General features: G+C 44.3%; 1 protein-coding gene across 1 annotated transcript in view; it reads left to right on the top strand.

Moving 5' to 3' along the window:
* Positions 1 to 21,142, top strand: part of DNAH8 (dynein axonemal heavy chain 8) — a 407,368-nt gene extending 386,226 nt beyond the window's left edge. The window contains exons 85-86 of the mRNA XM_073884828.1: positions 17,807 to 17,928; positions 20,731 to 21,142. Of these exons, the coding sequence (XP_073740929.1) occupies positions 17,807 to 17,928; positions 20,731 to 21,018 (410 nt within the window). The 3' untranslated portion in view covers positions 21,019 to 21,142. The remainder of the gene's footprint in view (positions 1 to 17,806; positions 17,929 to 20,730) is intronic.
* Positions 21,143 to 24,126: the final 2,984 nt, after the last annotated feature.

Here is a 24,126-nt window from a genome sequence, read left to right as displayed (position 1 = left end):
ATTGTTTCTTTAGTTTCTATATCATTTATTTCTGCTCTAATCTTTATTATTTCCTTCCTTCTGCTGGCTTTAGGCTTTATTTGTTGCTATTGTCCTAACTCCTTTAGTATAAGGTTAGGCTGTTTATTTGAGATTTTTCTTGCTTCTTGAGGTAGGCGCGTATTGCTAATACGTCCCTCTTAGAACCTCTTTTGCTTATCCCAAAGGTTTGGGACCATTGTGTTTTCACTTTTATGGTTTTCCATGTGTTTTGTTAAATTTCTTCTTTGATTTCATGGTTGGCTGATTCATTGTTAGGTTGCATGTTATTTAACCTCCATGTATTTGGGGTCTTTCCAGTTTTTTTCTTGTGGTTGACTTTTGGTTTCATAGCTACTTGAGATAATTCCTGGCCACAATAAAGTAATGTTGGGTTCTTTACAGTTCAGCACTTTATAGCTCCACTAGTAATCTAAGAAGTATTCACATATACAAGTTTAGGAAGCATTATTGCTACTCACAATATGGTTGAATTTCATAAAATATTAAGTGAAGGAAGTCAAACAGAACACATTACAGTGTGTTATACTGTATACATTGTAGCCTATGTGTAATGTATGTATACTGTATGATTCCATTTACACAATGAATCAAAATTGGCAAAACAGATCCATAGTGTTAAAAGTCAGACTAGTGGTTGCCCTTGAGAGAGAGGGCAGTGATTGCAAAAGGGCAGAAGAGGATTTCTGGAGGTCAAAAATGTTCCATTTCTTGAACTGGATGTTGGTTACATGGCTATTCTCTTGGTAAAAATTCATCAAGCTGTACACTTATGATTTGTGCAGTTTTCTTTGTATAAATAGTACTTCAAAAATGGTATACTGTAATTGTTCTCTGTGTACATGTATTCATTCACTTCATGCATTTTCAAATATCTTAACATTTTCTAAACTTAAACACTAACTGTGGTTGTTTTTATGAGCTTACAAAACTATACATAGTATACTATTATTTCAATAGGCTTTAGAATTGTAAAGGACAGCTCCCAGATTTCGCTTATCTGTTATTCTCCCAGAATTTCCATTGAATTTGGGGAGGAAATATTTTTATTATGGTTCTCGGATTTTGTGAATCTACTTATGAGTCTCTCTTTCCTCCTTTACCAGCCCTTGATTTGAGTGAGTTTTCACCAGGTAATTCCTGGCATGAGGACCTGAAGAAATAACACTTAACTTAATTAGGGTTGTCTAACCATCTTCCATTTGCCAGCCCCTCTGCTAGGTGCTTTCAATACAGAGAGATTTGAGACACACTACATCCCCTAAAAGAGCTTATAATCTGATTGGTAAGACAGACCCATCAGCAACTTTAACATAATGTGATAAGTGCTCCACCCAAGTGAGAACCAAGTGCCACAGTAGTACAGAGGACAGGGAGATGAATTCTGCCAAGGCAGGGCTCCAGAAGAGCTTTATACGGGAAGCATGGAGTAGGTTTTGCAGGGACTCAAGAAAAAGGGCGTTCCAGCCAGAGGCCTGAACAAAGACAAGGCATGAGGAAAGGAGGACAGCAGTGTGGCCAGAACTCAGGAAGAGGGAGAAGAGGTGGATGGCAGTGAGGATGGAGCGTGGAGTCTTCCGGGGGGAGGTTAGGCCACATCATAAAGGCAACTGGAAGTCCACAGAGATCAGAAGATAATCCCAGGAGAAGGTAGAGGGTAGACTGGAATATGGAAGTCCAGAGCAAAGAGACTTAACCAGGTAAAGAGGAAGGGACAGATTTGATGGGGTGATTAAATAGGGGATCTTTGAGGGAACAGAGAATGGCAATGGCTAAGATTAAAGGCCTGTTCCGGACAGCACTGGAAGAGGGACAGGCTGGGAGGAAAGCAAGGAACACTGGAATTGTCAGCTAGTACTGGTAGGATTTCCAGGTGGAGAGGTGTGTTGGCCAACTTGGAGTTCAGGAGAAGGGTAAAGATCAGTGATTTTTAAAAAGATTTGAGGTCATTAAGTACATTTTTGATATTCAGAAACCAAGAGAGAAGGGTTGGTTGATCTCTGGCTTTCCATAGATGCAGACCAAGTTAAGTTGTGTATCACAACACACAATCTCTTTCAATGATTGCTTTTTATCCCCATTAGAATTATGACTTAAAATAACAAAGTATTAATATGAACTAACCTTTAATTGTTACTGTTTGTTAAGAAATGTTACAAGCCAGAACTTGTATTTAGAGAAATACAAATACCACATTTGTTGTTTCTTGCCTTGTCAATTTTTGCCATTCTAACTGGTGTAAGGTGGTATCTCAATGTGGTTTTGATTTGAATTTCCCTGATGGCTAATGATGATGAACATTTTTTCATGTGTCTGTTAGCCATTTGTATGTCTTCTTCGGAGAAGTGTCTGTTCATGTCTTCTGTCCATTTTTTGACTTGATTATTTGTTTTTTGGGTGTTGAGTTTGAGAAGTTCTTTATAGATCTTGGATACCAGCCCTTTATCTGTAGTGTCATTTGCAAATATCTTCTCCCATTCTGTGGGTTGCCTCTTTGTTTTGTTGACTGTTTCCTTGGCTGTGCAGAAGCTTTTCATATGGTTTCACTTATTTGTGGAACATCAGGAATAGCATGGAGGACATCAGGAGAAGGAAGGGAAAAATGAGGGGGGCGGGAAGTCAGAGGGAGAGATGAACCATGAGAGACTATGGACTCTGAGAAACAAACTGAGGGTTTTAGAGGGGAGGGGGTGGGGGGATGGGTTAACCCGATGATGGGTATTAGGGAAGGCACTTACTGCATGGAGCACTGGGTGTTATATGAAAACAGTGAATTGTGGATCACCACATCAAAAACTAATGATGTGGGGCACCTGGGTGGCTCAGTCATTAAGCGTCTGCCTTCAGCTCAGGTCATGATCCCAGGGTCCTGGGATCAAGCCCTGCATCGGGCTCCCTGCTCCGCAGGAAGCCTGCTTCTCCCTCTCCCACTCCCCCTGCTTGTGTTCCCTCTCTTGCTGTGTCTCTCTCTGTCAAATAAATAAAATCTTAAAAAAAAAAATCTAATGATGTATTGAGTGGTGACTAGCATAATAAAATAAAATTTTAGAAAAAAGAAATACAAATACAGACATACATCTGTTTTCTTTATTTGTTAATACTAATCCTTTCTCTTTTCTTCATTTCTGTTTTAAGCTTAAACTTTGAGTCTTTCTCTCATGGCTCTCCATGTCTTGGAAAGCCCTGGACTCATTTAAGCATGTTACCTTTACACACAAGCACCCAGACATACACCTTATCTATGATTGCTTTCTATTTATAGCATAGAAAAGTGGAGGTCAGCTTTCTTGCACACTAATCACTTGTCTGCTTCCTTTTCCTTCTCTTGACATGAGAAATAAATTACCTTCTGTTCCATATTACCTGACCAAACCTGGAAAACATAAAGATTACAGCAACTTCATGCATGTTCACAAGCAGTGTGCAAGCAGATAAAGCGCTTTCCAATTGGAAGCCTCTCTGGTCACTATTTGACATAAGTAATTGATTTCTCAGCATGACTATATCTCCTGGGTTTTATATCTTCTAATCCAGTCTCCTTTGATGAAATTTCTTTCTTTGGCTCAAGGTATTTAAGCAAATGGGTTTTTTCAATTAAAAAAAATGTTTAAGTAAAACACAATAAATGCACTTTGCAATGAAGCCATAGTTTCATCACAAATATGTATAGTCAAAATCACCTAGGCTATAAAACATATGAAAAAACATTTACACATATGACCATTTATTTTTTATTCTTATAATAGTACTGTCTGATGTGTGTTTCCCATCATGCCTCTGGTGATTGCTCCTCAGGCCTAAGTGACTTCAAGACCCACGCTGCCACAATGACAGGTGACAGGACTTGTGTGCCCCCACCTGTCTGTGCCTGAGTTGATGCTGTTTATAGCATTGCTCCTTTGCCTTATGGTGGCCTGATATTTTGTCAGTCATACTTGAAGAGGCTGAGTCAGCCGCCATGGAGTGATATTTTCAGCCCCCTTCACAGTCATTTCTTGTAGCAGTTGATGAGCTCAATCATGTGGCAATTAGGTTTGATTATTGAAATGGTCAAGCTCTCTCTACCCATGACCCTATAACATTTGTTTGATGGCTCAGCTTTTGGCAGTGCGTGGGTTTGCCTCCCAATGGATTACTCAGGCCCAAGAGAGCCTTTGTAAAAAAAAAAGCCACTGGGCTTTCCCAGCTGTCATTGATACACATGTTCACATATTGTTTAAGATTGTGCTTCTCAGGATTCTTGAAGGATTTGTTTGGTCCCTGGTTCCCACAGATGTAACTTTTCAGAGCATCACGCACACATGATTGATTCTAATTTGAGTGGGTGTGTCTGTGTCTGTGTCATAAGTGTGGACTATGAATTATGAGCCTGGCTTCAAGTGGGTATTGACCATCTTGCAAAACCTCTTAATTGATAACCATGCTTTACCATTTGACGTTAGGTATGATTCACATGCTGCTAATGCAGGGGCTGAATGTGCTCTCCAGGCCTCACACCTCTATAGGAGATTGAACCATGCAGTATCATTATTCTCCAAATGCATAGCTCAATCTGGAGCTTGATGCCGATTGGACGCCAATTTGCATTAGTTTTCTGTTTTCTCCTCAGTGTCTCAACAAGCCATGTCAGTCTGTCATAGCGGATATCAGTGACAACTTATATACTAGTACAAATCAAGATTTTCAGAGAGGATTTTGCTGAAGCAATGGGATGGATACTTTTTGTCCTGTTATCTTTTGTTACAGTAAAAATCATCTGCAATCTCTTGCTTATGTACTTGTTTTCAGGGCAATGTCATCAACTAGCAGCATTCTCTGAATGCTTGTCTTATAAAAGCCTTATGTTTGTTGGATGGAAAATATACCAAGAGTTAACAGAACTTTGGGATTGGAAGGAACTGGGCAATTTCTTCTAATTCCATAACAATCCTAAGCATGCCCCATAGCTACTGTTTGCAGAACATCTGAGGGAAGCCAGGTGAACCTCAGGGTTCTAAACCTCTATCTGAGTGATAGCACTTACCTGCTGTCTCCTCAAACCACAGAATGATAGGAGGACTGTGGACATCCTAGAAATGCCTTCAGATTGAGTAACAACCTGTCCTCCTTGCCTTCATGTGGGAGGGGCTTAGGTGCACCTGGCTTCAGTCACAACTACATCCTTTATAATTCTAGTTTCTGCACATGGTTATCTTCCTTACCAACTGTCAAATCCCTTGTAATCTGGCCAGACTCATCATTGCTTTCTGCAAGGCCACCAAATCTAGTGACCTTCTTGCCAACTTCATTCCCCTTAACTATACTAGAATGCCAATTCTGGAAACTCTTTCACACCTTGGCTTTCATCCATTACCTTCCTTGGTTCTCCTCCTACCTCTCCTAGGACTGCTTCTTGGTCTACATTGTAGGCCCTTCTCAAGCAAGTTCTGCCCTTGGCCTGGTACCAACAATGATGACATCAGCCATTCTCACAGATGAAACTATTTATGTCTACTTATGACTGACTCGTCCAAAGTCCTGGTTTAAGATTCTGGCTCTTCACTTCCAATTGCCAATATAGAATATTCCATCCTCCTGGAACCTCACCAGTACTACTATCTGGTCATCTTCCTCCTAAACCATCCTTATCAAGATTCTGCTACATTTCTTGTGTATCACCATGCTCCAGATCACCCAACTCTTGTGAATGGTCCTCTCACATCCAAACAGCTTGGAAGAGGGAAACTTGGAAAGCCTAGTGTGGTGGCAGACAAGAGGGAAAAGTAGAAAGTAGTGACAGATGCTGCCCCAGGTCAAGTAAGATGGGACCAAAAGTGGTCAGATGGCTTTATCAATAAGGAGACTGTTGGCAAAGGAAGTGTGTCAGTGGAGTGGATGGGAAAGTGGAGGAGTCAGACTTCAAAGTGAGTAAGTGAAACAGGAAATGGAGAGACAGAGAGTAGAGACAAGAAGGATAATTGTCTCAAGAAATTTGGCTTTGAAGAGGAGAAGCAAGTTGGAGGAGTGTTTGTAGGAAGTAAGGATTCTCTCTTTTCTTCTTGTAATGATAGGAGAGGTTTGAATCTATTCAAATACACGTGAGAAGAAGCCAGGAGAGAGAGAGAGAGTGCAAAGATAACAGAGGAGGAGTAAAAGAGGCAAAGGGGGGCTGGCTCCCAAGTGAAGGGATGTACTCCAAACAGGTGGACGGGCACCATACCCATTGTAGTAAGAGTAATAAGGGAGGAAAATGTGTAGGTGCAAGTGAGTTTGTCAGTTTGATGGCAAGAAGTTAAGGCGGTCCCCATCTGACACTTTCTATTTTCTCCTTGAAGAAAGAGGCAAAGTGATCTCAGGAGCAAGAAGGCGTCAGAGGAGAGATTTAAGGAGAATGGCAGATGTTTGAGAAAGTGGGGTACTGAGGGGGACAAGGAAAGATTGCTGAGTGGTTTTGAGAATCCTGCCAAATCTAGTGGCAACTGTGTAATGTCTGACTATTGTTTGGCAGCCTGGAATAGGTGTAGGAAGGGGGGACATTTGGATTCATCTAGGGTTGGAGTTTTGCTGGAAAGTGATGAAAAGAATGGATCTAGACTACATGGGAAAGAAGTGTAGAAAAGGTGAAGTTCAAGAGGTCTTCAGAAATGATGAGTTCAGGGAATGGAAAGGTCAAGATCTTGAATGGAGGCTGAAGAAGCCCAGATGATAAAGGATGCTCAGTGAATGGGGGCAGATAGTATTGGGGGCATGTGGCCAGAGGATGTGCTTGTCAGAGCACCAGAGATTCTCAGAAAGGATGAAGGAACAACTGGGAAGGACTGTGTCTTTAGAGTTGAGAAAGGCTCCTCTTAAGAGGAAGAAGATGGAGAGAATGTTCTGTGAAGAGGTGGAAAAATGGGAGAGTTGGTTAACCATCAAACCACTCCAGAGGGAACAATGGAAAGGTTTGGTTGGGGCAAGGGAAAGGAAGCCTAAAGTAGCACATAGAGAAGATAGCACAGTTCAGGGAATTAACATTTTGGCACATGAGATGTGGTGGATTAAGCAGATGCCAGAATTAGCCCCAGGTTTCGCACTTGTACTCAGGTTCTGTTGGAGCCAACCATGTCCTGGATTAACAACATCACAGAGAAAAAGTGTGCCTCAGGGGGCTGTGGAAGGAGTCTGCTTGTACTACTGACAGCCTTCCTAATATTTTGCTTGTACTGTGAGGCATTTCTGTTCCTACTTGTCAAATTTATTCTTTTTTTTTTTAAGATTTATTTATTTTTTTGAGAGAGTGAGAATGAGAGAGAGAGAGTACATAAGAGCGGGGAGGGTCAGAGGGAAAAGCAGGCCCCTCGCCGAGCAGGGAGCCCGATGCGGGACTCGATCCCGGTACTCCAGGATCATGACCTGAGCCGAAGGCAGTTGCTTAACCAACTGAGCCACCCAGGCGCCCCGTCAAATTTATTCTTAAAACAAATGTGGGTCACTGAACTGTCAGTAGCCCTCTGTGCAGATCTTTTTACAGAGCAGTGGTTCCCAGCCCTGCCTCTACAGTTGAATCACCTGGGAAACTTTTAATATATAGTAATGCCTGGGGCTCCAGACCAATTATATCAGAACCTCTGGTAATGAGGCCTCTAGAGTCTGTACAGTTAGTTTTCTTAAAAGCTCCCTTGGTCATTCTAATGTGTAAAGAAACTAGGCCTTAGACTTGCTACCCAGGATGTGGTCCACCAGCCAATAGCGTCGTTATCACCTGGGAGCTTGATACAAATGAGGAATCTCAGGCCCCCACCCTTGACCTACCTACTGAATCATAATGTGTGTTTTAATACGAACTCTTTCCCCAGCTGATACTTATGAACATGAAAGTTGGAGAAGCCCTGCCTTAAAACAATGCTGATTCCAGGGTCCCACCTCTGATTTTACTGATCTGGGTTGTGGCCTTGGAATCGGGAGTTTTAAAGGCTTCCCAGATAATTTTAATTTTCAGCCAAGCTTAAGATTCCCCCACCTTACAGCATCTAGCAAAGCATCAGGAGAGGTGCCTGGTGCCTTTTTATTCAACTGGGTGGATCAACCCCATCTTTGTTTAATGATTTCTGACCTTTCTTTAACTTACTAATGAACTCCATTTGCTTCTCATTTGGGGGAAAAACTGCCTGTCATACACTTGTGGCAGGAACATCATTTTTCCTCATCTTTGGAGATGCTACTGGGATGCTTGGTAACTAATAAGACAGGAAATACTGTCCAACCTAAGGCCCATTACATAAGGACTGGTTCATTTATTAAAGAAAAAAAAATGGCCGACAGGGCTATCATTACAGAATACCAACCTCCTTCTGATCAAATTGAGACAAGAAACCTTCCTGATTAGTTATTTCTTTCGGCTTTTCTTAGGCCTTGTTTGAAGTGATACTTGAACTCTACAGCTTTCTTTAAGCCAACTGACTACACAAGTCAAACAACAGTAATTAGTTTGCTGAAATGTTGGGTTACTAATATTATAGGAATTGAGACATAACAAGTGTTACTTTAGACCTGAATTTCCAAAGTATAACCCCAGCCTAATAGTGAATTTTTAAAGAATAGACTTGACAAGTGTTTTAAGATTTCATTGTGCTGTATGAGTTTGAAGGGAAAACATTTTTTTCAAAACATCTCATTTGGACCACATGCAACTCAGATGTTTGAATAGTCAAATCACCCATTTCCATGTGGGTGGTTAAATCTCATGAACAGAAGGTTATTATGGGTGAAGACTTTCCCCAACTTTTTGTTTCTCACTTGAGAGTCAAACATATGAATGCATGAATCACTTTTCCAGCACTGATGATTGAAATTTGGTTTAAGAATTATTAAAACTAATTGGTGCCAAGACAAAAGTACTGCTTTTCAAGTTTTTATAAAGAAAAATGTATCAATAGTCTTTTAAAATTATACAGGCTTCATAAAACACAGATTTTGATTTCATTAGCCTTGATATCAGTCTACAAGAAAGATAGTCATTCATTTTTTTAAATTCAATAATGAACAATTCAGTGGATTTACTGTAGTTTGAATTCCACAAGATCATGTTTTTCTTTTCAGGAAGCCAAAGCCAAACTATCAAGACTTGAAAAACTATGTATCTTCTCCATGTTCTCTGGGTGAGAATGGCCCATGGAACAGTTTCCTTCCCTCCACTCTCGGGCCTCAAATATATTTATTTAACCTTTTCCTTTCTTGACAGCTCAAGGTGATCTCTGTTCTAGATTCCATCTACCAGCATACTAAGAGTGTTACCTAAATCAGGAGGTGTACTGCTCACGTAAACTAGACAACATCATGGATATCCCCCAGCAGGGAGAAGATAGGAGATGCTCTCTCCCTAATTCACTCGAGGTTTTCAGAGCTTTCTGACAATGGCTGAAGTCTTCAAAGCCAGCATGTTACATGAGAGAGAATCCCGCTCATTCATCATCTGGCACCTATGTCATTATCCTGAATGCCATATGGAGAGAGGTTAAATTTGCAATTTAGTTGGAATTTAAAATGTTAGAGAAAAATTCAATTATTCAATTTGTGCAGATGGACAGTTAAGACCAAGATTCATGTCTTGTGCATTATGACCTTGTAGATTCATAGATCAGGGATGAATTTTAAAATATCACAAAATAGGGTCAATTGAATTCCAACTGCTCTATTTGGAAACACGGTGTCTAATATGCCACGTGGAGGCACACTTAGTGTTGAATGATGAAAATGACATTCATGGAGGGACTTACAAGAAAGAATTGTATATTATTGTTTGGTCATTGTTCGTTTACAACTTTCTGGGGAGCTTCCCAGGTGTGTCTGAAACCAACCCCCATATGCAGAAGGCAGGGAGAGACTATAGGAAGAAGCAGACCACTCCAGATTGGTATGTGGCAGGTTTTATAAGTAAGAGTACTTACTTATAAGAGGCTTATCTTGGGTGGCCACAAGCCGAATAGATCTCTGTACCCACCCGCCAAATGTTAAAAGTTTACATAGAGGACTTAACTGAGTCCAGTCCTGTATACCATCCAGATGGCCTCAACAACATATCACCATTGTCTGTAGGGTAGACTATAGGCTATGTCCATGGGGCAGACTCTGGGAACAGGAAAGGCAAGTGGAACACACATTTCAAGGACAGGAAAGGTAGGGAGGATTCTTCAATTGCCTGGGTGAAGCTCATGGTTCAGCTGGTGGCCATGTCCTCTTGATAACCTCCCCCAACACTCTGTGACCAGCTCTTACAATCTCCTGGGCCCCCCTCTTCTGCAACAGACCTGAGACGTCAGCAAGGGTTTTCACTAGCATAGAGGAGGTTCTTTGGGCAGCCGTTGGCTACATGGCAGGCAGATACCACAGCAACAGTATGGACACATGCAAGAGAAAACACAGATTAAGACAATGATCCCAAAACTAGTCACAACGTTCTCCACCAAGAGCTCCATGGCTCACACTACTGATTTATTAAGTCCCCTGGGGCTGGGAGTTGGATTACCTGGGCCATTCACTGGTGTCCTCATGTGATTTAATAAAGATGATACATTAGCAGACTCGTCAGGAATGAACACAACACTTTCTATTTGGATAATGGCAGAGGTGCCTCCTTGTGAGGCAGTAATAATGTCCAAAGCCCCATCCTGTTTTGGAAGACAATTTTTCTCAGTAGAGACGTTTCAGTTTTGGTAAGGACAGGCTCTGTTGGCTATCATTCAAGGCTTGCTGAATGGATTTAGTAAGGGCTTCTGTGTGTGCTAGAATGTCCTCCAGGCCAATGGAGAGACAAAGACTGTGGCCAAATGATTGCAGCAGTGGAAAACTACATACCCACCTGGCCTTGAGGAGAGGGAAACTGACAGATTTAGGAACTTGACCTGGTTGCGCATACCATCCATGTTGGTTGAGGGAGGCAGCCCCGTCAGGCATGAGCAGATGGACTGGGGGTGGGATATGCCAGACCAGGACCCCCACTTTCCCCCCTCTTTCAGTGATGCATGTTCCACTTCAGGCATAGTGCATTTCAACAGGTCTGGCTTGCAGCAGGACAGTGGGATCCCAGTGAAGACTGGGTAGATCTCCCTCATCCATGGGTGCAAAGCAACACCTATCCCAGCAGGATATCCCACTGCAATTTCCAGTGTGTAACTCCTTTTCCAGGCGTGGTGGGGCTTGGTGTTCTCAGCAGCATAGCATCTCCACAGTGAGAGCTGGGGCAGTGGCTGTTTCCTGCAAATTCCATACCTTTATGGGATTGAGGACCTTGGCAGGGGTCCCCAGTCTGGCATAGGGGGCAACAGGCCCTACTGATGGATCATTCAAGTGTATTAAAGCCAGAGTGTACTGTAGCTCACTGGGCCAAGGTAGTTTTACCTATTACTAACTTAATCTGCTGCTTTAATATTCCAGGTGTCCTTTCACCCACCTCCCCAACCTGCTGCTTGCGGGTTCTAGGGGAGATGGAGCTGCCATGCAATGTCGTGTGCTTTTGCCCAGTTCTGCACATCATGACCTTTGGAATGTGACCACTGATCACTGTCTTAGTCAATGAGGGTATCCATACATACTACTTAGCTTCTCTGATCCCCTAATAGAGGTAGCCTGCTTTGCATGATGACAGAGGAAACCTTGGGTTAGGCCAGATGTGGTGTCTACACAAACGAAGGCATATTTAGAATTTTCACTCAGAGGGAGGGGCCAATATAATCAATTTTCCAATCCCTTGCTGGTTGGGAACTCTGGTAGATGGTCCCAGACTCCTTTAGAAGTTACCTTGGGCATTGTTTAGAACACACAGAACATGCTGTTACTCCATTAACCAAGCCACTGTATTTCAAGGGCAATCTGGTTGGCATCTTTGGCAATTTGTCATCCCACCTCAATGCAATGGTGGATGCTGTTCCTATGCACCCAATCTGCTATATCTACTGAAGGGCCAGTTGCTAGGGCTTGTATCTGAGCTAGAACATCAGTTTCTTGATTGACAGGGGTTGTCAGTGCCTTATGAGCCAGGATGTGGAAGACAGTGAGGATGGCCTCAGGCTCTGGCAGGTGAACCAAAATGATGCTCCCCATACATCTTGACCCCACAATGGCCTACTCATTATCATTCACCCCTCGGCTTCCCATTGTCCAAGCAATAGAGTTAATCCCTTTAGAACAGCCCAAGTGTTGAGGCACCTGGGTGGCCCAGCCGATTAAGCCTCCAACTCTTGATTTTCACTCAGGTCATCATTATCTCAGGGTCATGGGATCGAGCCCCGCATTGGGCTCTGTGCTCAGCACAGAGTTTGCTGAAGGCTATGTCCCTCTCCCTCCCCTTTTGCTCCCACTCTGCTCCTCCCTCTGTTTCTCCCCTTACTCACACTCTCTCTCTCTAAAATAAATAAATAAATAAAATCTTTAAAAGAGAGAGAGAGAGAGAAGAACAACCCAAGTGTCAATGCAAAGGGTTAAAGGTCAGGGCTCATGAGTAATGACCAGCCAGACCACTCTGAGTTCTGCCTCTGCTGCATGAGAAGCTCTAGCTGGAGGAGCTCTTTACTCAGACCTCCTGGAGTCACAGACATATCTAACTCAAGTGGTAGCACTGGTTAGGAGATGCTCAGAGCTTTCGTCTGCTTCACTAGTATTTTTATCTTTTCAAAAATGGCTTGCTGCTCTGACCCCCAGTCCCACACATGCCCCTTCCTTGTCAGGAAGTATAAGGGATAGAGGCACCACGCTGGGTGGGGAATAAAAGTCCTCCAAACCCCCAAATCTCCACAAAGTCTTATACCTCTTTCACATTCTCAAGGGTTGGATGAGCTTACCATATCAATCACAGCTACTGGGGCAAGATGCTGCTTACCCCACCAAACGACTCTCAAAACCTTAAAGCAGTGCCTGGGCCTTTAATTTTCTGTGGGTTCACTGCTTATCTTCTCCCCCAAATGTTCCAGCAAAGCCTGCAGAGTGTCCTGCCACAGAAACAAGTCTTCACATGCTAACATTCTATTTTCAGTGTAATGGGCCCATTTTACTGATGTGGGGAAGGAGGACAGGGACAGGTCTTGGACTACCATGCCATGCCATGTGGCGGGGCCATGAAGGTCACCTCGGGGAAGCACTTGAAAGGTCCATTGCTGCCCCTCCCACGTGGAGGCCAATTTGATCCTCTGACCCAGTGGCCAGGGGTCTATTGAGAAAAACATTTGCTACGTCCAGCACAGCATAGTAAACGCCTAAGACCATGACCAAGATATCTAAGATGGTGGCAATGTGGGGCACAGCTGCATATTGAATAGGGAGGCACTACCTCATGTGATTTTTGGTAGGTCCACCATCATCTGCCACAAGCCACCTGGCATTTTTACCCACCAGAGCAGGCTGTTGAGAATACTGTGGGCACAGCATACAATACCCAGTCAGGGCAGTTCTTGGATAGTTTCTCCTATCTCCTTCTGCACCCCCAGGGCAATTCATACTGTTTGATCGCTACCCCTTTTCAGGGTGAGTAAAGCTGGAGTGTACTGTAGCTCACTGCAGGCTTATGGGTTCCCAGTTGGCATTTTCCCTCAGCACTGCTTTGATTACTGTAAGCTGGAGCAGAATTCACCAATAGAGTTTTGCAGAGTTTGACCTTGTAGGATATCAGTGTCCACCATGTTTTCTGGTATTGGAGAGAAAAAAAAAACTCACATTCTTGGGTCATCAGTGTCCACCATGTTTTCTGGTATTGGAGAGGAAAAAAAAAACTCACCCAATTTGCAGGGTCAGAAGGACCACCCTGATCATAATTGTTTGCCTTCCATAATCATCGATGACACTGAGGGTCCAGGAAACTTCTGAGGTTTACCACGTGGTAGAGTACCTTCAACTCCAATATCCACCAGAGCCGCCACTTTTGTTTATTCCTGGGGGACAGGTGAGTCGTGAACTCAACATGAGTCCTCTGATCACCTGCAGTGGTCCTCACCCAGAAGCACTCTTGGACTGCATCCAACAATACCCTGGGCGTAGGAGGCACCCACCCTGAATAAGACTGTACCCCTGAGGCCTCTGCTTGTAGGGGAAGATGGGGCAGGTCCAAATTGTTGTTCAAGTTTCAAGACTTCTCCATAGTTTTCCACAGGTTAATGGTCTATCTGTGCAGGTTTGGTCCCTGCAGCAATGAGGCCAAACCACATTTGCATATGGGTTAATTTTACTCTACCCTTTATAGCTGACTGGGATAGCCTTTTGACTTTCTGAGCTCCCTCTCTGTCTCGGGTCTATCCCACAGCCCATACCAGATCCCAGGATCTGTCAGTTTCCCCCAGATCAGCAATGGATTTCCCAACACCATAATATCTTGCCCCACAACTGGGTTTAGCATGGATCAGCGTCCCGTACCAGATGCTGGGGACAGGCTAGAGTATCTTGACTTTCATTCCTGCAGTGAATGTGGCCCGATCAGGCCCTGCAAAGACGGGGGTGTAGATGGCCTATGTCATTCCCAACTCCCTAAGAATTTGTTGTACCTCCTTTACAGATTTCCAGGGTCCCATTTTCCCAGGGAGGTCACCTTCCTTGGGCAAGCCTCTTTGCAGGCTAGAACAGTCCAATCTGTAAGGGAATGCGTACCTCGAACCAGCCCTCCCCACCAAGGACCATGCCGGCACTGCTGGAAGGCAGGGTTTGTGGAGATGTTGCTCATATTTTCTGCCACCTGACCAGGCAGAGGAATGCCATGTCCCCCTACATCCCATAGCTGCACTAACCATGCTTGGGTACTTTTCTTGGCCTTTTGCTGGAACTTGGCAGCTGTATCAATAAGCTCAATGGGAGTATACTCTCTCATCATGAACGTTTCCTGAACTGGGGCTGCCCACTGGGTGGGGTTGTGATTGCTGTGCTTTTGCATTCCTTTGTACTAGGATGGCAGGGTGTTTTGTCCATTTCACACTCAATCCCCATAACACCCCTCCTTCCCTCTCAACACTTTGCCGGGCATTCTCTTTCCCGCAGTGCATTAGGCACAGTTTCTCAAAGAAGCGCATTAAACGGGCCAGAGTTTCTGGGGTGCCCCTGTATGCACGTGGTGGTTCACAAGCCTCTGACATACAGGCCACCCCTCCCCACGTAGAGGTTGGTGGTCAACACAGGATTTTTCCTTCAGATGCCTTTCCCAAGGCCTGTTTCTTTGGTCTCCTGGCAGGCTCGCCAGTTATTGGTTTGCAACCTTCCTGGAAGTTTCCCTGGTGAAATCTGAAACTGGCCCCCTTTCTTAGAGGGCAGAGAGAGACGCAAGAAAGAGGTAGGCCACTCCAGGATGGTAGGTAGCAGGTTTAATAAGCAAGGGGATTTACACATGAGGCTTGTCTTGGGAAGCTGCAAGAGGTGTAGATCATCACACCCACCCACCAAATATGAAGGTTTATCTAGAGGCCTTCACTGGGTTCAGGCACGAACACCATCCAGAGGGTCTCAACACCACATCATCTCCAGGCTATGTTTTTGAGCAACTTCTGGGAGGTAGGAAGGGAGAGGGCTGCAGGTTCCAAGGACAGGGGAGGGAGTGCAGTCTCTGATTGCCTGGGTGCAGCTCATAGGTGGTCGCATCCTCTTGAAGACCTCCCTCCCCTAACAGTCGTACACTACCGACTGGCAAATGCACAGATGTTTGTTTCACTACTAGAGTGTGGGATCCCCAGTATTGAACACTGAAGTCAACATAATGACATGCTGATCAGATCACTTCAAGTGACTCCAAGGATGGAGTACGGAGAGGCCCTGACCAGCAATTGCTCTCAGGCAAACTTGCACCATTTCCTGGCCCCTGTAGTGAACTTTTGGTGTCATAAAATCTTCCTTTACTACCAGGCCCTCTCAGTTTTGTGGAACTATAGCTTTATAAGAATCACCTATAGGGGTGCCTGGGTGGCTCAGTCAGTTAAGCATCTGCCTTTGTCTCAGGTCATGATCCCAGAGTCCTGGGCTCAGGTCATGATCTCGGTCCTGGGATCAAGTCCAGCACCATGCTGCCTGCTCAGCGGGGAGTCTGCTTCTCCTTCTCCCTCTGTGTGCGTGCTCTCTCTCTCTCCCTCTCTCTTTCTCTCTCTCAAATAAATAAATAAAATCTTTAAAAGAAAAAAAAAGAATCACATATAAAAGCCCTACAATCAGCTACTCTGGTTGATTGACCTTTTGGATTAATGCAAGCATTCTTCTTTAGCACACAAGTCCTGTTTTAGAGAGCACTCTGAGTACACCTTTTATGATGCAAATATAATCAAAGCACTTGCCTACTCTAAATATTCAGTGGCTTCCCACTAGCCACAAAATTAAGTCCAAACCCTGACCCTGGAAAGTCCTGCCTCTACCTTTGTGCTAACCTTATCTGCCAACATTGCCTCACCTTTCACCTAGACCTCCGTGTCTTTTGCACACGCTATTCATCTAACTGGAATTGTTAGATGGAATAGGCAAACTCCTACGTAATCTTGCAAGAGTCACCCTCAACTTCATCTTCTCGATTCAGCCTTGAGTTGTCTTCCCAAGTGGTTTATTTTGTTAACACCTCTGCTCATAACAACATTGTATTATATGTCTTGTCTTCCTCCACATTCCTTCTAGACTGAGCTCCTGGCATGTGGGGTTGATGGATGGCCTTTTCATCTTTCTGGTCATCCCATCCAGAGCACTGCCTGGTACACGGTGGCCACGCCTGAGAATTTTAACGAATGAATAAATGAATGAATGAATGAATGCCTCCCCAGCTGTCTAATTTATTATCTAGGAAGGGACTTGGGAACCAGAAGAACTTGACTCTCTCATTCACCCAGGCTAGGGGCCTGTTCTTTCTTTCCAGCTTTGAGGGATAGTAACTCAGTGCCTTTTAACTTTTTCTCTTCCTTCTAATCCCAGTCAAACTTGATAAGATATTCTCACTGATGTGCTGGTTTGTGCATAATCATTCTCAGATCTCACTGGGAGGAGCGGGGACATACATATTCCAAAATTTACTCATGATTATGAGTCAAGAGTCTCATGATTTTCACTATTAACATGGAAGCCAAATGTAATATAGAGGTCACAGATAAATATTCCTAAGGTTTTGAAGTCCATTTGAAGTTTAGGGCCTAGTTTCTAACATAATTGCTACTCTCAAAGATTTCTCTTATGGAATTGAACAGCATGGTTTGCAAATATTAAGTGTAAAGAAAGGCCCCAATATCTGGAGCCACGTATTGCCTTAAAATAACTGTATTATGCACATTAAAACACATAGCTTTCCTTTCCAGTGTGATTGCTTTGTTTGATCAAATTGAAAGTTGGGTTTTCTATTTTGGCATTATGCCTCGTTTCCTTAGACAAAATGAAATTGCTCCATTATAGCAAATAGAAGCTTAATAATGGCTCGATTCAAGTTTTCGTTGGAATGCTGATCTCAGGATATTTACCATTCCAGTCTTGTTCCTAAATAGCGTGTTTTCAAATAGAGACTCTGAGCTTGGCCTGGGTTATAATTTTTAGACATTTGAATGGTTGAAACCCCAGGAGAGAATTTCAAACCAAGGCTCTGTCTGAGGCAGAAAGGGTGCTGCTTTCCTGCTGTCAGCCAGCAAGGAATACCCAGCTCATTGCAGGTCCCCATAGAAACAAAACACAAGAAGAAATATGCCCCTGAGGTTCAATCTCAACTCCTCCTGGGAGGGCACGCATTTGGAGATTGGTAAGCAACTCGCACTTGACACTGCTCCCTTCCTGTTTCTCGAGTGGACTGCACCAAGACATCGGGATCCTCTTTTCTTTTTTTCAGGCTTTCTCACAGCAATGAGGCAAGAAGTGACTCGTGCCCACAAAGGCTGGGCCCTGGACTCCGTGACCATCCACAATGAAGTTCTGCGGCAGACCAAGGAGGAGATCGCATCGCCCCCTGTGGTAGGCGCCACTGGGCTATAGCACGGGCAGTTCTGGAACCTGGGTTAAAAGCTCAAATTCTGCTTGACACTGACCTATGAGTGCCTCAGTTAAGTCCATTGGCTTTGTAGCTGGGGTTTCCTTGGTCCTCACCAAGAGACCTCAGTGCTGAAGTGGGAATTAATGACAAGCACTGGAACTCCTCAGAGAGCATGTCTTTATAATTTCAAGTTACACTTGTGTTTGCTAAAAACGGGTTTTCTACACGTCTCCGGCTCCTGCTGTGGGCTGCTTACAGACTGGACAAGGGTCGGGGCGGTGGAGACCCAACAGTACCTGCAGTCCTAAGCTCTGGGGCCAGTTCCAGCAGTGCCCCCTGCTGCTGGGGGACCCTGGGTGGAGGGACACCCGGAGGGGGGCAGAGCGGGGGGGCCCCAAGATAAGCAGATGCCGTTGGGAGCCACTACTTGGACACTGACCTGCTCTGTGAACTTGGGAAAGTTCCTTAACTTTTTGAGCCTCAACTTCCTCATCTGTGAAATAAGGATGATGATTCAACCTCATGAAAGATGGTTTTGAGAATCAACTGGAATCATTTAGGACTCCCTGTAGGTACTCAATACATCAGCCTCATTTTCCCTTTCTCTGATTTTCATTCCCTCAGTTGTCAAGGAAAAGGACTGGGCCAAATGAATTCCAAGTTCTGGCCCTTTCTGCCACTTGAAGCAAGGGCCACTTACAGCAAGGCCACTTCCAGTGTCCAATATCCTGGTCCTCATTTCTGCCTGCCAGCCCACCAGAAGCACACTTAACCTCCACATTTCCACCAGCAACCTCTCCATTCAAGGCAACCCTAGGCTATTTCAATCATGCCCCTCCAAAATTCTCTCTTTAAAATTATGCAATTCCAAAGTCACTTCCACGTCTGAGGTATTTGTCAGGGCAGCACCCTGTTTCCTGGCACCAAGCTCTGTACTCGTTTCCTACAGCAGCTGCCACCACGTACCACAAACTGGGGGGCTTAAAACAGAATTTCTTTCCTCAGAGGTCAGGAGGCCGGAAGTCTGAGATCAAGATATTGGCAGAGATGGTTTCTTCTGAAGGCTCAGGGCGGGGCGGGAGGGGTGGGGAGAAGGAATCTGTTCCGTGTGTCTCTCTTAGCTTCCGATGGTTGCAGGTCGTCCTTGGTGTTCCTTGGCTTATAGCCTCCGCCTCCATTGTCACATGACCATCTTCTCTCTGCGTGTCTCTGTGTGTCCCCTCCTCTTCTCACAAGAACACCAGTCATATTGGGTTTAGAGCCCACTTTAATCCAATATGACCTTAGCTAATTCCATCTGCAAAGGCCCTATTTCCACATAGTCATGTTCAGAGGTTCTAAGTGGACATGACTTTTCGGGGGGGACGCTTTTCAGCCCGCTACACCTTCTAACTATGACTTTGTAGAGTTCTGAGATGAAAAGGAACCTAAAAGGGGTACAGTTTACTGTTGGATGCTACCTGAATAGTTGTGTCGTTCATACAGTAATTGTCACCAACTGACAATGATAGTAATCATATGTCCTGATTTTCTGGGATTGCTCCTGGTCTTACTGTCAAACCATGTACTTTAGGTTTGGGTTCAAAAAATACGGTCCTCATACTCTTAGCTCACATGAGAGGATTCCAGAAAACACTTTGCAATTAATCTCACTCTCTTTTATTATAATTTACATTTGCTTCCCCTTACCTACTCCTCATTGGAAAGGAAAAATGGTCACCATCTTCTACATAGATATATGTTATGGGCTTACATGATTATCAGAGTCCCCCGTGATTCCCTCTAGCCTTTCTTTTCTTACTGAATACATGTTCTATGGCTCCCCATGGTCTACAAGGTAAAGTTCAAACTCTTCACTTTGGCCTTGAGACTTTTCCACGGTCAAGCCCCAACTTATTTTATAACCGCTGAACCCTCTGCTAAATAAAATGCTTGGGCTTTCCTACCCATCCTACCTACCTTTGTACTATTTCTGCTGCCTGGACGCCTGCCCTCTGCCCTCTGTCTTCCCCCAAGCAGCCCATCCTTCAAAACTGTCTCCTCCACAAAGACCCCTAAGCCCTCCAGCCCAGGGTGGCCTTTCACATAGTCTCAGTGCTGGTCACCAGGCAGCCCCTGTAACAAGGGTGTGCTGGTATTCAATTCATGTCTTTCCCCCAGATTTAATGGTGAAGACCTCAAGGGCAGGGTTCCTTTGTGTGAAAGAGAAACAGGGAATGACTGCCCCTCCTGCTGAACCAACGCACCCAGGCCCTATTATGCCCTCGCTAACTCTACCACACCTGGCCTCTGGGGGCACTCTGACTCACCTGCCCGCCAGGCCTGGCCGCACATTATCTCACTCCCTCCTACCGCTGAGATGGTTAGAGCAGCAGGTTGGCTTGGCTGGCACAGGCTGAGATACCATGTGGCTCCCAGCTCCAAATCCCATTCCTTGTTCTGACCCTACACTGACTCAGACCAGATCTCTCCGAGACTTAGTTCCTTGTAGAGGTGATTTGGTTCTGCTGCCTAAGTCCGTTGTCCCCACTGGGCTACCCCTAGGCTCAAATAAGCAATAGTTCTGCAGCCCTTATGGCCCCAAGATAGGCCACAGGGGAAAATTGGGCTCAGTATTTCACTAATACAACGTGCCTAGTGGTTGTTTTGTTCTTTCAGTGGCGTTTTAAGACTGGTGTATGTCTTCTTTCTAAGCTGACGACCCTTATTAGAGTAATGGATGTCCATCTCACAGCACCTCATTTTTTTCAAAAATCCTATTTCCTTATGCTTGACTCTTCCAGGAAGGTGTATATATTTATGGGCTATATATGGATGGAGCCGCCTGGGACAGACGGAATGGGAAGCTTACAGAACCCGCCCCCAAGGTGCTCTTCACGCAGCTGCCTGTGCTGCACATCTTCGCCATTAATTCCACCGCACCCAAGGACCCCAAGCTGTATGTGTGTCCTATTTACAAGAAACCCAGGCGTACTGACTTGACCTTCATCACTGTGGTGTATTTGCGAACAGTTTTGTCCCCAGATCACTGGATCCTGAGAGGAGTGGCTCTTTTGTGTGACATCAAGTAAATTCATTTCCACTTGCTGAGGGCGCTGTAGCCACGTAGTCAGCCAGTGCTAATGAGAGCCATGGTGATGTGTGTCTTTTCTCCCGGGTAACTGCTGGATTACTCTTTTTAAATTAAAAAGTTGATATTCTACAATCACTTGTGTGTGTGTGTGTGTGTGTGTGTGTGTGTGTGTGTGTTCCCTCATGTCAATATTAAAAAAAAACAGTTCTAAAGTAATGCAGGAAATCATATTCCATTATAATTATTTGTTTAGATAAAGTCCCATCTTCATGTTAGAACATTGGAAGGTTTGAATTTTTTAAAAATCTAAAACAAAGTATTAATTTCTTGTATTCTAAAAGAGGCCTAATAGATGCGAGCTTTTCTCTCAAATGAAAACCTCATTTCCCTGGGAGAAAATCTGTCCCTGTGTGTGTTTGTGCTAAGGTGCTGTCCTTTGCTTATTTGGGTCTGGCCTTGTCTCCATGCTTATGAAATGGAAACTGGAGGGGTCCAGGCAGTCCCCCTTAGGAGTTACGTAAGCCGAGTGGTATGACGTGTTTGAGACAGCAAATCCACGGCGGTGGCTGCTCTTATCATTTGTTTTAATTTTATATTTTTACATGCTTTTGAGGCCCAGAGAACTCTGAGTCTCCAGCTCCTACCGGCGCCCCCCTCCAACCCCAATTCTGCAGAAGATAATGAAGCGCACATTTCTAGGCAGCAAGTGGGGAAGGAAAAACAAACTCCATCAAATGAAATTAGGTTACAGGCCGAATGCCTTAAAAAGCAAAGTCTTTAAAAAGTGAAGCTATTTCTTACCCTGTAGCTGGTCTGAAACTCAGTATGAACCTTTATTTCCTGCTAAAGAAAATTGTCAATTTAACAAAACAGATGGGGTCCCACATTGAATGTTCATGCAGCTTCAGGTTAGTGAAGTTTCTCTACTGGCCTTCCCATCTAGAATGCTCTTGCCCGACCTCAGCTAAATTCACCAACTTCATTCCCCCTGTCTATTCTGAAGGAAGGGTGCATTTCATGCTGCCTGGTCCCCCTCCCATCCTTCTGTCTCTTGGATCAGAGATGCCAACGGGAAACCAAACAAGATGTCCAAGCAATGGCCTGGGTGAGGTGTCCTGGGAAGACCCCAGAAAAAAATTCCCCCCTAGTCTAGGGTACTTCCAAATAGTAGAAAATATATTATGAAATGTACCTTGTAGTAGTGAACTCCGTTATGCTCTGACACTGGTTCAATGTCAAAGCCATCAAACTCTCCAGGGCAGTTTAGGAAACTAAAGTAACCAAACCCCCAGCCCATGTGTGTTTTGGCATTTCCCTTTGTCAAAAGGCACACCAAAGGATGGCATTCTCTGGAAAGGCTGTCATCCTGAACTGAGGCTAGTATTTGGAAGCCCCTTCTGCTCTGGAGGAGCACAGAGGAAGTGAGGCACATTCTAGCACACCAAACTGCAGGCCCCAGAATAAAACACACACATATTATTCATATTCCTGTCCAGTTGCTAACACCATTGAAGGCGAACTGCGTAGTCTAAACCCCTGGATATCATGGTAGGGTTTCAGAGAATAACAATTAGGTTCAGTGTTCTCTAATGACTTGAATATCTTATGGAAAATTGGAAGAACAGCAAAGATGTCAATCTAGCAAGGGTATAGATCGGACTGTATAAAGCCACAGACCATTTCCTGGGAACTTTTTCACTGGCTATTTTGTTCTGTATCAGTGCAGAGGAGAGAGCAATGGGTGCTGAGGCCACCCCAGGGCTGAGTCCTTGCTACCCAAGCAGTGTCTCAAAGTGGCCTTCTTTCCGGGGGGTGCTTCTCAGCTACCTCCAGTTTTGCAGAGCTGGCTGGGACCCAGTTCTGCCTTCTTTCTCTGGGCCCATTAAATGGTTTCATTAGACATTTTGAGCCATTGAACATCCATAAACACATAACCATTTTCTCGGCAAAATTGTTGCTCTTTCACTAATTACATAATTTGCCACACTTGAGTGAAGAAGACCTGGTGAGCATAAAAGAGCAAAGGATCAGGGACAAGATGGTTAAACCAACCGAAGCTGGGAGGGAGGCAGAGTGATTTTATTTTTTTCTCCTTGGATCCAGTCCACATATTCTCATGTTGGTCTCGGCAAAACGAGCAATGAGATTTATACCTTTGTTGTTTTAAAATGTTATTTTAGTTTGCACTTTGCATAAAAATAAGACCAAAAAAGAAGTGTCTAAATATATATCTTCCAAAAGGGATTGGTCTTGTGGGTGATGTTGCATGAACGAGCCTCACTCTTTTCAGAGACCTCAGATAAATAGGGAACTCCCCGGAAATATGAGTGTGACTTGGGGCCATGACGTATAAAAGAATGATTAAAGAAATTCAGCGGTGAGGGATGAAATTGAAGACAAGTGAACATTTCAGTTGCGTCTTGGTCTTTCCATAGATGGTACCAAAATGGTACCAAGACAGCAGATGATTGGGGCACCTGGGTGGCTCAGTTGTTAAGCGTCTGCCTTCGGCTCAGGTCATGATCCCAGGGTCCTGGGATCGAGCCCTGCATCGGGCTCCCTGCTCCGTGGGAAGCCTGCTTCTCCCTTTCCCACTCTTCCTGCTTGTGTTCCCACTCTCACTGTCTCTCTCTCTGTCAAATAAATAAATAAAATCTTAAAAAAAAAGCAGATGATTGTATTCTAAGGAAGGAAACAGCATGAGGGAGAGAATAGTATGCAGGTGGGAAGCCACAATGTTCAGAGCCAGAGGCCAAAGTATCCCTTCCTCAAGAGCTTTCAGTGAGTTTCCATCACCTGGAATGTATACTCCAAATACCAAAGCCCTCAATGAGCTGGCCTAAAATAAAATTTCTGCCTTGTGGCCCACTATCACTCAACTTGCTCAATTAGGACTATTTGATGTTCCCTGAGCATTACACGTACTTTCATCCTTCCATTGTTTCCTTATCAGGGAAACCTCTTCCATGTAGACCTGGAACCTTCCCACACTACTGGAGGCAATGTAAAATGGGACAACCATTTTTGGAAAACAGCTAGACAGTTTCCTAAAAGTTAAACTTCTTGTACCTCAATAAGTATGGACTGGACCAGCTACCATATGACC

The sequence above is a fragment of the Callorhinus ursinus genome, unplaced genomic scaffold (genome assembly GCF_003265705.2).
Source record: "Callorhinus ursinus isolate GAN/ISIS: 27379988/994484 unplaced genomic scaffold, GSC_fseal_2.0 scaffold59, whole genome shotgun sequence".
Taxonomy (NCBI): Eukaryota; Metazoa; Chordata; class Mammalia; order Carnivora; family Otariidae; genus Callorhinus; species Callorhinus ursinus.
Note: the sequence above shows the minus strand (reverse complement) of the source record. Positions and strands in the feature narration are given on the sequence as shown.